The sequence below is a fragment of the Antennarius striatus genome, chromosome 2, assembly GCF_040054535.1.
Source record: "Antennarius striatus isolate MH-2024 chromosome 2, ASM4005453v1, whole genome shotgun sequence".
Taxonomy (NCBI): Eukaryota; Metazoa; Chordata; class Actinopteri; order Lophiiformes; family Antennariidae; genus Antennarius; species Antennarius striatus.
This window is the reverse complement of record NC_090777.1, coordinates 11,362,964-11,379,082: the sequence shown is the minus strand read 5'-3', so window position 1 is coordinate 11,379,082 and position 16,119 is coordinate 11,362,964. Positions and strand designations below refer to the sequence as shown.

The 16,119-nt window shown below is 39.9% G+C and overlaps 1 protein-coding gene across 2 annotated transcripts in view; it reads left to right on the top strand.

Moving 5' to 3' along the window:
- The window catches only part of mtor (mechanistic target of rapamycin kinase), an 81,163-nt gene that overhangs the window by 10,747 nt on the left and 54,297 nt on the right, over window positions 1-16,119 (top strand). For both annotated transcript variants that reach the window (XR_011037383.1, XM_068328056.1), the window contains exons 18-26: window positions 201-330; window positions 7,420-7,670; window positions 8,523-8,609; window positions 10,083-10,250; window positions 13,256-13,368; window positions 14,019-14,181; window positions 14,646-14,738; window positions 15,133-15,279; window positions 15,787-15,929. Coding sequence is in view for 1 of the 2 variants with exons in the window: in XM_068328056.1 (XP_068184157.1) it covers window positions 201-330; window positions 7,420-7,670; window positions 8,523-8,609; window positions 10,083-10,250; window positions 13,256-13,368; window positions 14,019-14,181; window positions 14,646-14,738; window positions 15,133-15,279; window positions 15,787-15,929 (1,295 nt within the window). In the remaining variant the exon portion in view is untranslated. The remainder of the gene's footprint in view (window positions 1-200; window positions 331-7,419; window positions 7,671-8,522; window positions 8,610-10,082; window positions 10,251-13,255; window positions 13,369-14,018; window positions 14,182-14,645; window positions 14,739-15,132; window positions 15,280-15,786; window positions 15,930-16,119) is intronic.

The following is a 16,119-nucleotide window of genomic DNA, read 5'->3' as shown; positions in this document are numbered from 1 at the left end:
GTCCTAGAATAAAAAACACAACATCCAGAAAGACCTCTCAATCTCATGAATTACTGTATAGTCCACATTTCAGTTGTAAAATTAATTTGTTAAACAGGCTATTTCAGCAAACCTTCACAACCTCAAGGATGTAAAAACATTTTAAAACTGTAATTCAGAAGACAGTTACTGATGTGAGTGCGCTGTGTGTCTCCCAACAGGCCATCCGTGTGCTGGGTCTCCTTGGAGCTCTTGACCCCTATAAGCACAAGGTGAACATCGGCATGATCGACCAGTCACGTGACGCTTCCGCTGTCAGTCTGTCTGAATCCAAGTCCAGTCAGGACTCCGGTAGGCATGTTTATTTCTAGTCACAACTCTGAGGATCAATGTGATGATCACTGGTTAAGCTTCACAATATGAATTAGGTCGGCTGTTTTACTTTGTTTGCTCCTTTTTGTGTCCAGTAATGGGAGTCTTAAGTTCATATCGCAACAGCTGAAAAGTCTCTCAAACCATATGGACCTTTTTACAAGCTCGGTGTGTGGCTTTGGTCATTGGGGACCTTGGGTTTGAGTGTGTGCATGTGTCTGTGTGTGCGTGTGTCTGTGCATGTGTGTCAAAGCCTAGTGGATAGTATTAAATCTATGGTCAGATAAAACAATACTAGCTGGAACCCGTGGAAATTCCTCGATAAAATAATAATATCAGACTTCATACCAAACATATGAAAACAAATGCATTGGTATTATAAACCAAGCGCACCCAATGTAGTCAAAAATCAACGTGGTGACGTAACAACTTTGAGTTGGCAAATCATGGATTGCGCTGGACGGACATTGTGAAGCCGTAGGTGAATGTTAGCAGGCTAACTGGAGAGAAAAATTAAGTAATCGTGAGATTGGGAAAGCTAACGTGGAGAAGAAATTTTAGAGAAGTGATAGTTCCGTTAACTGACTACATGAACAGAACTGTATGTAGTTACTTAAAGACCATTTTTCTCAGATGCACGGGGAGCATTTTCGATACTACATCGATTGTCCCATTGCAAACGGACACCATAGCTGGACAGACTGTTTGTGTTAGTCAGATAGTTTCACTCAGGATTCGTTGCCGTTTTCTGTGTGGTTCCTGCTGTTTGGACTTTCTGCTCAAAAACATGAAAATTGTTGGAACAGTTATGACACTCTGAAATTATGTAAACTGGGAAGTGCATGTATACTTTGTGATGGACAGATGAAGCCACATGAAGCATCTAAGTTTTTCATCCCAATCGGTCCATTGTGGTTCAAAGCTTCATGAGGCTTCATTTGCTCTAGTACGACATCTACTGGATGCTAAAATATCAGTTGGCATGAGTTTGAAGTGTGTGACATTTTGCAGAAAACCTGTGAATAAAACTGTCAGTAAAATAAGGAAGTATGCAAAACATGTATATTTTAGTGATGGCAGTACACTGTGTGTGTGTGTTTAAAAAATTAAATAAGTCTATTAATAATTCCCGTAGGGAAATTACTTTTGTTTTACTCCATTTACTTGCACACGTATACAGTACACACTGTAATGTTGTAATGTTGAGGTATAGCCAGTGATTATGCCTGGGTCATATCATTGGGACTTGTGCAAATTCATGCAATTCCTCCTGGAGGACGACCTCCATCACAGAGTTCTCCCACCAGCAGGCAGTGTGACCCGGTCTGACCCAAAACTGCCGTCAACGAGGAACGTGAATGAATGAATGAATGTATAAATATGTAAACTTTATGACTCGTAAAGAAAAACAGATGAACAAATATCCAACTGTCAAGCATGTTTATTCGACGTGGAGCTGTTATACGTCAGAAAATAGCCGGTTTTAACTCCATCCATTCTGTGTGTAAATGTAGACACGGGTCACACACACTAACGTCACAGCGGTTTTCGCCCCCCAGATTGAAAAGGTTCCGGTTACAACATCCACACGACAACGCAGACTCGGCGTTTTAAAAAACTTTACTTAGGCCAGCGTTTTTGTCCCGGATATCTGTGTTGTCGTGTGGACGAAAGGCGTAACCTCAACAAAAAGCCTTGCTACCATATGCCTTACGCCATATTGTTCATGTGATTCCTTCTGGCAGATGCGCCATGATTGGTTGGCCGCTTGATTGACAGGTAGTGGGTGGAGTTTAAAGCGGGACAGCGTGAGGTTTTCATGTTAGCTCATTCAAATATGTAGGTGGTGCAGATACGGATGGATTTTTTTGATGATCATTAATTTTTTTGACTAATGTCATGCTTTCATAGTAATTTAAAAAAGCCAAGACATGATATTTTATTAGCCGTTATGAGATGTAAGAACGTATACATAATATCTCCACACACAGAGACAACCAGATGAAACCTTGAAGTGCACAAATATGCAACAAAGCAGTCTAGCCAGTAAAATGTCTCTTAAAGATGAGGAAACTCTAACCAAGCTTGATTTTTAAGGTTACAGCATTTATAAAGGGGTAGTGCATTTTACAAAAGCATTCAGGCAAAGACATCCAGTGTGTTAAATTAAGCAAAACTGACTCATGAGTTCTTCTGTCACATTTATGGTTTTGATGAATTTAGATTTGTTTCACACTTGTTAACGATTTAATGATGCAAGATAACTGCTGCAAATAGAAAACAGGGTCACAAAAATTAAATATTCATATCAGTAAGCATGAATATAAGCATGAATGCACAGATTTCCCCATTAGTTACAACGTGGTGCTCTGGAAAGAGTAGAACACACCTTTGTAGTCATGCAGTATAATTTCTGTTTGGTTTGAATCCGTTCACTCTAGAGAGGATCAGGTTTCATCCATATTGGACTTGCTGAATCTGGCTTGAATAAACCAGTGATATTTCTGTCTGACTACAGCTTGGCTGTTTCACTTTTCATAAGTCAACACTTAATTTGAAATGGAGTACAGTGAGGTCATACAGTATGTCTGCACCTTCAACTCCAAGCACAATTTTTTTAATCTACTTTGGTGTTGGATTTTAATTGCTTTGAGTCTATTTTCTGCCTTCTGTCTGACCTGTGCACCTGTATACACCGTCCAAATTAGGTCCGCAAGTTTAGAGGGATAATGAACAATTGCTGAAAGAGTAATGGGGATATGTAATCCAAGGCAACCCATGGACATCTCTTCCGGCATATACTTAACAGACTAATAATGAATAATGATGAATGAGTGATGTTTGAGTAAGTTATTCTCACATAATTCAAAAGATATTCATATTTCACGTCTTCCTGTAGACAATAATCAAGTCTGGAAATGGTGTTATTTAATATTATATGTTATGTTTTTTAAAAATATTTCCATGGTTACAATTTGAGAGTTTCTGGGTCATTACTCAAAAACTTTGCAATAGCTTTTGGTAAAACTTGTACACGTCTATTATGTATTGAAGAGGTATCTTGATATTTTCAGAATACAATTTACTTTGAAAATTAATTATTTTTTCACATGTGCAGACTAGAATACTGTAAATACCCTCTTTTAAACAGTCTTCCTTCAATTAAATTAACTTGTGATGCGGTCTCCAAAGTATTTCATGCCTATGTTATTAAATTGATTACCAATGCCAGAAATCCCCACATATTCATTTACAATTTTTGGAGCTTCCACTTTTCTCTTTTTCACTCACTCATTCTTAAAATGGGCCAAATATACTTTGGCACATGTTAATGTATGTGGTCTAAATGGTCTAAATCTGTGTGTTTGTCATATGATGACGTGACCCTGCTCAAAATCAAATCATTAGTATATTGGCATTGGAAAGGCCTTTGGTCAAACTTAATGGAGAAGAGGCGGGAAGCAGCTGGCTGTGTAGTCAGCAACCAGATGTGTAGATGCCTGCATGTCTGGAGAGAAGAGAACCGAAGGCTAAAGCAAACTGAGCACATTAAAATGATTTGTTATTAAACACTAAAATCAGGTAGAAAATTAAGTACGATGTAAATGTGGTAGCAAGATAAAAGGTCTGCAAGTAAGGAAACTATTAGTAAATGATGAGTAAAACTGAGAGTCCTGAGAGTGTTGTTCTAGCAGGGCCAGCACAAGATATATAGTCTGTTGACTGTGTTAGTTTTTATACACTCAGTAATTAAAGAGGCTCTGACAATCTTGTTGATGAAAACTGTCATTTAAAAGTTGTCACCCTCTGAAGATGTTTAATCTTCACAGTACTGACAGAAAGTACTGGTAAAAAGGCTACCTGACTTTGGTTGTGTGTGGAGAATACGGGTCTCAACTTGTATCCTCCAGTCATGTGTTTCAGAATGTGACCTAGGACAATATGGTAATAGTTTTACCAGTTTGTTCTCCGGCTAAATTAACTGTGACCAGACATTGAGATTGTATTTCTGTTGAAAGATTTGTCAGGGTCAGCGTCTGGGGCACCAGCAATATTTAACAGCATGTTTTTTTGTTGTGTGGGAGGTCATCGTCTTGCCCCAACTCCTCACCTGACTTTAAACATGGCATTACACCAGTGTCATAAAACTAAGTTGCTGTATTTACATCTATAATTATAGCTCTCCTGACATGGCTGAGGTCTGAATTACTACAGTGCTGTTGTACTCAGCAACACTGAAGCCTGCTTGTTGGCTTTAAAGATACATGTGTGGTAATACATCATTGTCATTAATCTACACTTGGTGAAGACCAGAATGATAAATTATCCAATAGCAGTCTTAAGACTGCAAACTCTGTGCCAGTCTGAAGACTTGTTATGTCTGGAGTCCAGACTCGTCAGGAAGACAACTGGAGCACCTGAAACTGTCCTGCAGAAGGCCAGTGAATCGCTGAATACCAGACGGCTGTTTTTTTTCTGATGCCTTGTAAAACTCAGTAGTTCTCCACACACAAATGGACAGACTGACCCCATTTATGGATTCTCACAAAAAATGTTAATAAAGTAGGTCTATAAAAAGAAAAAAATGCATTGTAAACACTTCTGATCACAACTACCACCAGTCTTGTTTCTCCTCAGATTGTCTTGTAGTTGAATTACAAATAGACTGATCGTAAGTGGTGACAATCATACATACAGACATACAGTATTTTAGAATAAAAGTGATAATTACACAAGTAATTTGGAAGTTAATTACTGTTCTGCAATATTGTGGGGAAGGATATTTGCTACTGTATAACCTAGTCTTTATTTCTGAGCAAGGGAGGAGTATCACTCTTTGTGCGAAGTACAGTAGTTCAAAATTGAGCGGCCTATGACAGGTGTTGTTGAATCGTGTTATGCCAATCACTGTCAAGTTCTGTTCCAGTGCTCCGGCCCAATGATTTAATGTAGAGGGTGTCATTAATGTTTCCACAGTGCTAAAAGTAAAGTAAAGTATGTGCAGCAAAAACACATTTTTGTAAGAAAACAGATTAATCATGAGGAAGAGTGTTTTTGGCATGCAATTGTTAATTTCTACTCTTGTTTTAGGGATTGAAAAACGTATACTGTATACACCCGGCATAGGCACTAGCTGCTCATCAAGCTTTATTTCATTCAGGCATCTTTGATTTGTTTTCCAGCGTTAAAACAAAGGTCAAGGACTAGACGAGTGTCCAACTTTAACGAGCCATTTCCCGTCAGCCTTTTATTGGTGTCACGTTTTATAGACAGCACCAGAAGTATTTTCAAGTGTGTGTTCTAGTTGAACGTGAAGGAGAAGATGTCGTTTTTGGTTGAGAGAGTGGCGAACGACCGGAGTGACTGAAATCATCATGGATATATTTGACTGGAGAATTATTGCCCGATTTATGGTCTTTTAGTGTCATGATGGCGCCGCCCTCAATCCTATGTGGTCACGAGGAACAAGGATTAGATTTCCCCTGTCTCAGAGTGACGGGGCATCAGGGGAAGAATAGAATTGGATGAAGTGATTCACCCATCATGCCTAGAGCCTGCTGTCCCAGCCTGTGGTGGCAGAGTTATGATCTGGGGCTGCTTCAGTTGATCAGATCTACTGTAAATTCAGCAATACTAGGCAACTAAAAAATCAGTTCAGCTGACTACCTAAATAAAATGAAGGACCAGGTTTTTCGTTGAACCAGTGGATGTTTCCTTCCCTGATGGCACGGGCGTATTCCAAGACGACAATGCCACAATTCATTAGGCACACATTGAGAGTGGTTCAGGGAGCATGAGAGATCATTTTCAAACATAGGTTGGCCCCCACAGGGTCCAGACCACAAGCCCAATGAGAATCTTTCAGATGTGCTGGAGAAGATTTAACGCAGCAGCCCAACGCTCCCATCATCAATACAAGAGCTTGGCCAAAAAGTAATACAGCACTGGATGGGAAAAAAATGTTGTGACTTTGCTTAAGTTTAAAGAATTTTTTTTAAAAATTTATATATATATACTAATCTGATTCATGAAGGGAAATTAAGAATGCGTGTTAATCAAAGCTGAACATGGTCCAACACAACTGTGACTTTTGTTTTTGGGTGCTTAATTAACTTTTTTATATAAATGTTCAGATGTATGCATTTTTGCAAATAAATAATAAGATTAATCAAAGACCTGACTGTAAGCACGCTTGATTTTTCTGATATGGAAAGACTTAGAACTATTAGAGCTTTTTTAAGGTAAAGTGTTGATATTTTGATCAGTCTAGCTAAAGTTTAATAAAGCACTTGTCCAGTCTTTGTCACATTGTGTCACCTTTTATTGGATGTAGTGTATCAGCTACATCCAATACAAGATGTAGCTCATACACCTTGTATTGTATTCATATTCAAAGTGACATTGTGTTAGGCTAGCAGTTCTTTTTGTGCCACATTCAAATGATTATCAATGATGCTGGATCAATACTGGTTATAGTCATTTTTGGTTATATATGGTTATGTTTGATTTGTTCATATGTAACTTTGCAGCACTACCTGTGGACAGGGACAGCGTGAAAGCATCATTTAAAATCTGTTCAGTGCATAATCACTTGTAAAACACATATCACGTGATGTACGCAGTATCCTTAAAATTTGATCAAAAGCTGCTTTTCGCAGAATTTGGAGGAATCTCTAGGAACAGCTGTTCCTAAGCTGCTACTATATAATATACTGTGGAATGCAGGTTTCAAAGAAATTCGGGCAAACTTTATATACAGTATTTATTGTGGTAGTGATACATGGTCTGTTCAAGGAATGCCCTACATGCTTGGATAGGCGATGTGGAAAGACTTAGCCCTTACCTGATCAGTACGAGAAAGTGGAAATATATCAATTTAACAGGAATTATGTTGATGGTTTATGATGCGTTAAAATCTGCTCATTAACTACTAACCTTTCAGAGTGGTTACATACATTTATGTACAATGTCCGGTTCAGTGCTTATCATACCAATTTTCCTTTCCTACCCTTATGATTAATGTGAAGAAAAAAGGAAATATGACATTATTTTTTCCCCTCCACACAGCGGACTACAGTACTAGTGAGATGCTAGTCAACATGGGCAACCTGCCCCTGGATGAGTTTTACCCAGCAGTGGCAATTGTAACTCTGATGCGAATCCTGAGAGATCCTTCATTGTCCAACCACCACACTATGGTGGTCCAGGCTGTCACCTTCATATTCAAGTCTCTGGGCCTTAAGTGTGTCCAGTTCTTGCCCCAGGTCATGCCTACTTTCCTGAATGTCATCCGGGTCTGTGATGCCAGTATCCGAGAGGTGGGTACCGTGAAAGAATATGTTGCTACCTTTTCATTAATGCTAACACAGTGGTTCTTAACCTTGTTGGAAGTACTGAACCCTGCCGGTTTCATATGCTCACTCACTGAATCCTTCTTTTGTAAAAAAATAAATAAATAAATAAATTTAAAAAATTTTATTTTTTCAAATTTAAGACATAAGTATATGTTTTACTGGTGTATTTAATGAATAGTGCATTAATGTCACCTTTTTCAACGAACAAAACCAAGACATGAACTCACATGAAATGACCTACCTGCAAATTAGAGTCAGTTCTGCTGTTATTGAGAGACCAGTTCAAATATGTGTGGTTTCACCTTGGCAAGTGCTACTCTTACATCATTTTCACAGTAAATGACTGACTCCCATCACGTTCCGTTAAACAGTACATGTAAATTCACGTTGCACATATTCATCCGACCACTTTCTTTTTTTGCTCAACATAGTTACTATGAATTAAAACATTAAGAAAGCAATCAGATGACGTACCATCATGACAGGCATAAATCGACTACCGAGTGTGCAAAATTCCATGTAGCACAGGTAGGCTAATCGATGTAGCGTGATCACCTGCAGCCAGTGACGGCTAAGGCGGTCATCACGCATTGACACGATGTGTCAAACGTACACAGTGATTCGTGTATGTTCGACAAAAACATCCAACACATCGTGTCGGGGGTTTTGTCTCGACCTCCGTCTCCGCCGAACGCCTGAGAGCGACTCACCGAACCCCTAGGGTTCGATCTAACCCAGGTTAAGAACCACTGTGCTAACAATTGTTTTCAAAGCACATCTCTTACCCTGTTCTATGCTCTTATTTTGTTTTTCCAGTTCCTTTTCCAACAGATGGGAATGGTGGTGTGCTTTGTGAAGATCCACATCCGCCCCTACATGGACGACATCTTCACCCTCATCAGAGTGAGTTACTGTGTAAACACCCTCCACCCAACTCTAATCCCCAAACATACGGATCATCCAGTCCTTATTTTCCTGTGAGTCAGGAAAACAGCTGCAAACTCTTAATTGTGCTCAGCTTTGCTCACCACCTTCCCCATTAGTGAAGTGTACAGGGCCTCTGAACGGGGTCGTTCCCAACGTCATACTGTTTCACACGTCATGTGTGGTGTGTTAACAGTGAAGTGGCCGTGGTATTGGGGGATGACAGGATGATGTCATTTGTTTTTGGGTATCACTCACTTTTTGTCTGAGTTTAGGTTTTCAGTTGACACTCGCTCAAAGCAGTACGGTGCTAATGTACTTTTCCACTCACCTCTGATTCATTCTTAAGAAAAAAACGATGAGGACCCCTGACATTCAGCTTCATCACATACTATGGAACAACTGCTTAAGCCATAGCCCTTGCACAAACACTCTTGTCTACCAAAGAATCATATAACAAGGCATAAAATATCGTATGACTGTCCACGTATTGGAATCGTAGGAACACAGTAACAGACACTTGCAGAAGCCATAACTCCTCCTACAGAAAAGTAATTGAGCGGGCTGGACCACTGCGCCCAAGTCCCTTTGAGTTAATAAATGGTGGGTGAAACAAAGAATCTATTCATTTTTGCTCCAGCTCAGCTCCTGCATCCAGATGAGGGGGCTGGAATAGCCATTCAGGATGTACACTCACTTGCTCTCTAGTCAGCTGCCACAGGCAGGGAAAGCAGGAAGTTGGGGGCTGGTTGAGACCTCTGGTCCCTGACAAAACACCTCTGCCAGATCTCGCAGCTGAAGTCCACTGACTGATTGACGTATTTCGTGACTTCAAGCCTTTTGACTTAACTCCAGCTTCTGGTATCTCTAATGTACACATTAACTGAGCCTAAATTTTTCAAACTGGTGTCCTGGGTTTCAGCGACACATAATGTCAGTCCCAGATGACAGGAAATTGCCGTCATTCCTTGCCATCTCGTATAGTGACGCTCTTTCATTGCCTCTGGCACATCACAGTTTTGCATTTCTAGGGAGCAGAGAGAGTCCAAACGTCTCCCTCACACTCACCTCCTCAACTATAACACATTTTGACCTAAATTCTGAGACCCAAGTTAGTACCATTTACCAAGTGTTCTTTCTCTGACAGCTAAAAACTTATTTTCTAACATCGAACTTCCATAAATTTAGGTCACTTTTTCAGAACAAATGTATAAACTACTGAAATATTATAATTTCTTCTTTAAGAGGAAATTAAAATTTGTTAATTTTTTTCAGCACATAATATACATTTTTGGACAATTTCAGCCCTGAATCTGAAATGTGCGACGTACCATCAGTACCTGATAACATTTCTGTATATCTGTATGTGTATCTACAGATTGTATTTGTTTTCAAAGAAATATCCAGTGAGAATGTTCTATCCATGCAACCATGTTATGTTTTGACTTCTAGGAGTACTGGACACCAAACAACCCCATGCAGAACACCATTATCCTCCTGATAGAGCAGATTGTAGTGGCCTTAGGTGGAGAGTTCAAGCTCTACCTGCCACAACTTATCCCACACATGTTGCGTGTCTTCATGCATGACAACAGCACCGGTCGTAGTGTCAACATGAAGGTGAGTGCAACACAGTGAAACTCATGACAAGATCACAAAAACAAAGTATCTGTGAATGTATATGGATCTTTTATTATTAGGCATAAGAAATTACAGGTTGAGCCTTAACTGAGACACATAGAGGTTTGAAGAAACAGTTCCCTCCATAATCAGAAATGCACATTTTTACATCCTGTGTCAAAGCGGTGATGTATTGTAATTGTCAGCGTTTGTGCGTCCGTTAGTCCGCCAAAAATGTTTGCAACCGCTGCAGATAGAAAGATGAAACAAAAAACACATTACTCGGGTAGCAAAGGGGATTAAAATGAGATGATGACCTTAAGAAAACTAGATCAAGGTCAAATTTTAACTTTTGTACACTCAGGAACTGGATGAGATAGAAAGGCAAGGGAGAAGGCCAGTGTAAGAACGTAGATCAAAGCTAGTGCTTTGATTAATAACAGTAGGTCAGAGCACAAGCTTTGATCTTTGACCTATGCAAGTAGGTCAGGGTAAAATTTTGAATTCAGGGGTTTCGCAGGATGTTGCAGTTTCTGACTGCATTGGTTCTTGTTTTTATTGTTTTTCCATCCAGATTGTTTTTTTTGTGAGATTTCATCTACGTTGTAGCTTGATGGTATGTATGCATGTATGAAAAAATCCATTTGAAAAAGTTAACAATAGTGTTTAACTGGGCTAAATAAAGACAGTATCTCCCTCCACCATTGACTTCTGCATCTTATCTCAAACATGAATCTTCCATCCATAAATATCTGCATGATTTCTTCTTTTGAGTGTTATAATGGAGTTCAGTAAAAAGAAAAATACTGCTGGATCTGAATCTGCTTAACCTTTTTACCAAAAATGATTTTCCTGTTGTATTTTGACATTCATGGTTTGTTTTATAGCTACATCTCACAAACCGTTCAACAGGATTCAAAGAAATTTCAGAAATTTCATAGTGGATCTAAACGTGTTTATCAGTGGTTTCTTTAATTTGTCTAATTTTTTGTTATTTATTTATTTTGCTACAATTGAGTTTAAGCGACTTTCATATCCGTTTGCCTTAACATCAACTTTCTACATACTTTCTTTACGATTGAGAGAATTTTTTATTTTATATTTCTAACAAATTTAATAGCAGGGTTGTGTGAGTAACAGGAAGAACCAGTTAGGTTTTGGAGTAGACAGTGATAAAGGGACCGTTTCACAATATTTTTCTGCCTTTTCAAAACAGGACTTTTGCATTCTTAATCTATTCAAAGGTTTCCTATGACACTGGGTGTGAGTGTGTGGAAGAGTGACCATTACCCCAAAGAAACACTTAATTTTAGAGTATTTAGACCTTTGTGTTGACTGATGGTCTATTGGTAGGGGAATACACTTATGGTACTTTTCAATAAGTGTTTTTGTTGTAAAAACTATTTGGGGTGGCTATGCATCGGGAAGAGACAGCTTGTAGTTTTATTAGTGTCCATTCAGAAATGATGCCTTCTATGACAGATTGCTTTAGATCAGGGGATCACTCGTCAACCACTTAATCCATTCAATATTTAACTGTTGTAGTGTTTGATGGAGCGTTTTAATGCAATAAATCTAGAGCAGACATGATTGAAAAGATCACATGTCAGATTGAAGTTATTTTCCATGTAGGCCATTTAATTTTATTTGCATTACTGAGAGAAGTGTGTGTTTAAAATGCTCTCCTATGGCTCTTTTTCAGAAGCACGGAGGTTCAGCCCACAGTTGATTTACTGTAATACTGTTTTCTGTTTGTGGTTTTTTTGATATCCGTCAAGGCCATTCAGGTTTCAGACATTCACTTGTAGCGCAGCGGTACAAAGATGGAATAGACGTGTAGCCGACACCCTCTCTTGTTTCAGCGGCTGCTGCCAGTAGCTGTCACGTTTTTCCTCGAACCCTAAATCATGGTTTTGGAGCAGAATACAAAGAGAGAATCGTAAGAAGCATAGTCATTCAGTGCTCTCTCCTCTGCTGCTGGTTTGCTTCAGAGTCTACAGTATTAGATAACCCATCAGTGCACAGTCTGGTCTATAACTCAGGCCGGGGTCTGGAGCCTAATCTTAACCAACCAAGGATGGAGGTCATGAAACGGAGGACCTGGGAGTCAGGTTTCCCTCCAGTCGAAAGGAGAAGAAAAGAAAACACAAGTCCATCATTTCAAGGAGCTTTTTCTGTCCGGCACTACTCTAACCCCCCCCCCCCCCGAAACCCTACTTAGCACACACATGCACACGTGTACACCTACACTTCAGCTTCCTGCTGTCTCGCCGAGCACAATTTAGACGAGGGGTTGTAGGTGTGGGGAAAATGTATAAGTGGTCACGGTGTGTGTCAAGGGGCTGGTGTGGGTCTGTTGTCTGAAATATACGTCATCTTTTATGACCACCATTTATCTGTGCACACTGTTCGCACATGTACAGCATGACGTGACCCTTAAAGCAAATTCCAGAAACTTTTCTACAAACAGCCACACAGCACAAGCTGACTGGAGATGCATGGCTGTTTCTGTGCTGATGAATTATCAGCTGGATAAAGAAAAACTCTTAGGGGTTGACTTTAGATTATGGCCCATACATTCAGCTCAAACTGATTTAATTAGCTCAGCATCTAAAGCCTTCAGTATTTTCAATGGAAATGTACAGGTTTCAATTTTATATGGGATCTGAAGATATAACATTTCATTTCATAGTAGGACTTAGTTATGGCATTTTTTTATTACAGCTTTGAAGTGGAAAGACTAACTTTGAAATATTCTTTTACTCAATTTGCCATGTTTTACAATGTAAAATATGCTCTAAAGATCTCTAGTAGATATCATAGGATACTCACTAATTACTTTTGTCATAGCATCAGTTTCCTGGAGGCCAGCATGTTTCGTAATTAAACCCAATTTCAGTTTTTCTTCCTGAAAATCTCTGTTTATTATAGCAAATTGATTCTGATGAACTGCTCATGCAAATGTTGTGATATGTGCAAGTCAGCAGTGTACATTCTCTTTGCAGCTGCTCAATGCCATCCAGCTGTTTGGTGCCAACCTGGATGACTACCTGCACTTGCTACTGCCTCCCATTGTCAAACTGTTTGATGCCTCAGACGTGCCCCTGCAGGCCCGAAAGTCAGTACCAAGCATGTTCCTCCAAAGAAGTCCTCGTTTTTAATGAACAATCTATTCTTTTAGCATTTCAGAGGGACTCTGTTGATTTATATATGATAAATATAATCTTATATACAGTAATGTAATTTTCGGCATCTAGTGTGACATGCTATTATCTATCATCAATATACTTGACTATACTTTCACAATTTATTTTTGTTTTCTATTGATTTTAAATTTTTATATTTATCTTTATTACTATGACATCGTAACATCACACATTTTGTCAAACCAACGTTAGAAAAAATTCCTAAAATTTCAGAATCTGAACCCAGTGAATGTTTCATACTTTCACTGGAGTCTCGACTGAAATGATTAATGGAGAAACAAAATATTTTGGCCTCTACTTTTAGACTAACCGTGGCAGCCCTGTTCTTGATACGCTTTGCATCACAGATATTGAAACTAAAGCTTGAGTAGCCACATGAAACTGGAAGGCAGAGTACTGCTTTCCTTTCTTCACATTTCACGCACATTTTCTTTAAATATTGAAATCTGTAGTTGTCCTTTTCACATGTCACCTCTATTTTTCAGCTGTTGAATCTCTGTCCATTCTACTACTGTTTAAGTGAGCGTTTTGTGTTAATCTGTTTTTCTTCTGTCTGGCTCAGGGTTGCCTTGGAGACGTTGGACCGACTTACAGAGTCCCTGGACTTTACCGATTACGCTTCACGCATTATCCACCCTATTGTTCGGACACTGGACAGCACCCCCGAACTGCGCTCCACCTCTATGGACACTTTGTCCTCACTGGTGTTCCAGTTGGGCAAGAAGGTAACTCTTGCTGTCCCCAGGGTGTCCTTTAGATGTAGCTATTATTCAGTAGACTGTTTCCAGCTTCCCTGCCACTGGCTTCACATGAACAGCGTTTCAGTAACTGGCCCTCTTCCAGTCTTTATTGCTTCCTACCAGACTACTGATGTCATCGAGCATTTGGTGGCAGGGGGTGGTGTTTATGGGACTGTGTGAGGTCATATTTATCCCTCCTTCTCCTTCCACTCTCAATGCCAAAACCCTCCTATTGGTTTCAGGCCTAACCACAGGCACACGTGCAGCCACGTCTGGCTGCAAGTGTGCAAAGAGAGCGTTTTGATGTTTGACTCGTGACTGCTAGCTACAAGTGCAGGATACTACATTATTTTGCTTTTGGTGTGGTGGAAAGAGCTAGCAGGACTTAACCACATGAAGGACTCATACACCCTTTTATTTACATTTCTGTCCCACCCTCTCATTTCCAGTACCAGATCTTCATCCCCATGGTGAACAAAGTGATGCTGAAGCACAGGATCAACCACCAACGTTATGACATTCTAATATGTCGTATCGTCAAGGTAACGCCTGTCCAGTACAACCAGTTTACTGAAAAACACATTAAACCAATGACTATACAGTATATGCAGTATGCATACGTGTGTGTGTGCGTGTGAGTGTGTATACATGCACAAATTGTCGCAAACATTACAAGCAGTTGTTACAGAGAATAGCTTCACACAGTCAAGCATTGAATGACATCGTCATCATCATCATGTATACATGAATGCATTTGTTTTATGTACAGCACACCATAAGCAAGTCATTACCGTCTGTTTATCAACACCTACTCGTCAGGAACCAAGCTAACTTTTTGTGAAGCCCTGACTCCAAAGTTTATCTGTGTGTGGGCTGTATTTGTGTGTGGTCCTTTTCTGTGTGTGTGTTTGTGTGCGCATGTGTGTGACATAATAGGGCTACACTTTGGCAGAGGAGGAAGAGGACCCTCTAATCTTCCAACATCGCCAGCTTCGCAGCAACCAAAGTGACACTCTGGTCAGTGGACCAGTGGAATCGGGGCCTATGAAGAAGCTTCATGTCAGCACTACAGCACTTCAGAAAGTAAGAAAGGGTTACAGGCTTTTTACTGTTTAAAACTACTGTCAGAGTGATGCTACCAAAATAAAAGGTAAAACACAAGTCGACTGTTTGTTTCACTGTACAGTCGTTGATTGTAAATATTGATATTCTGTGCAGTCAACAGACCTGTGAACCAGATCATAGTTTACTTGTAGTGATGACATGTGGACCGACAGATCAGTGATAAATGAGCAAATTACCAATGGAGCACAATTAATGCAGATGCCCCCAGGCTAGACACAAGAGGCCGGTGGATGGTTTTCTAAATCAATCGTGACTTTCTTCACCATGAGCATTGAATCATCAAACATGGTGATATTTTCAGACTGTGTCATTCCTTAGAGTATTGAATGACTAGTAAGTAAAGTGTTGATGTTTATATCTCAGCCAGGTCATCCCACACATGTCACTTGTGACACTCAATCTGGTTGAACTGCTCCCACGTAGTTCCCAGTTACTTCTGCGATGGATGATTTCTGTCTCTTTCAGGCCTGGGGCGCTGCCAGGAAGGTGTCCAAAGACGACTGGCTGGAATGGCTGAGGCGCTTAAGTGTGGTCCTGCTAAAGGAGTCATCTTCCCCAGCCCTGCGATCATGCTGGTCATTGGCCCAGACATACATTCCTCTCGCCAGGTACACTAGTTCACTTCCCTCTGTACGTTCTTCCTCTGCTCTCGTCTGTGTCCTTAAATGCTCCACGTTCATAGTGTGCTGTACCTAAAAATATGAACAGGATTCCACATTTGAACCCAGACTTGGAAGCACAGCAGCACAACAAGCTCCAGCACTACAACACCGATTGGATAATACTAATTTAATTAAT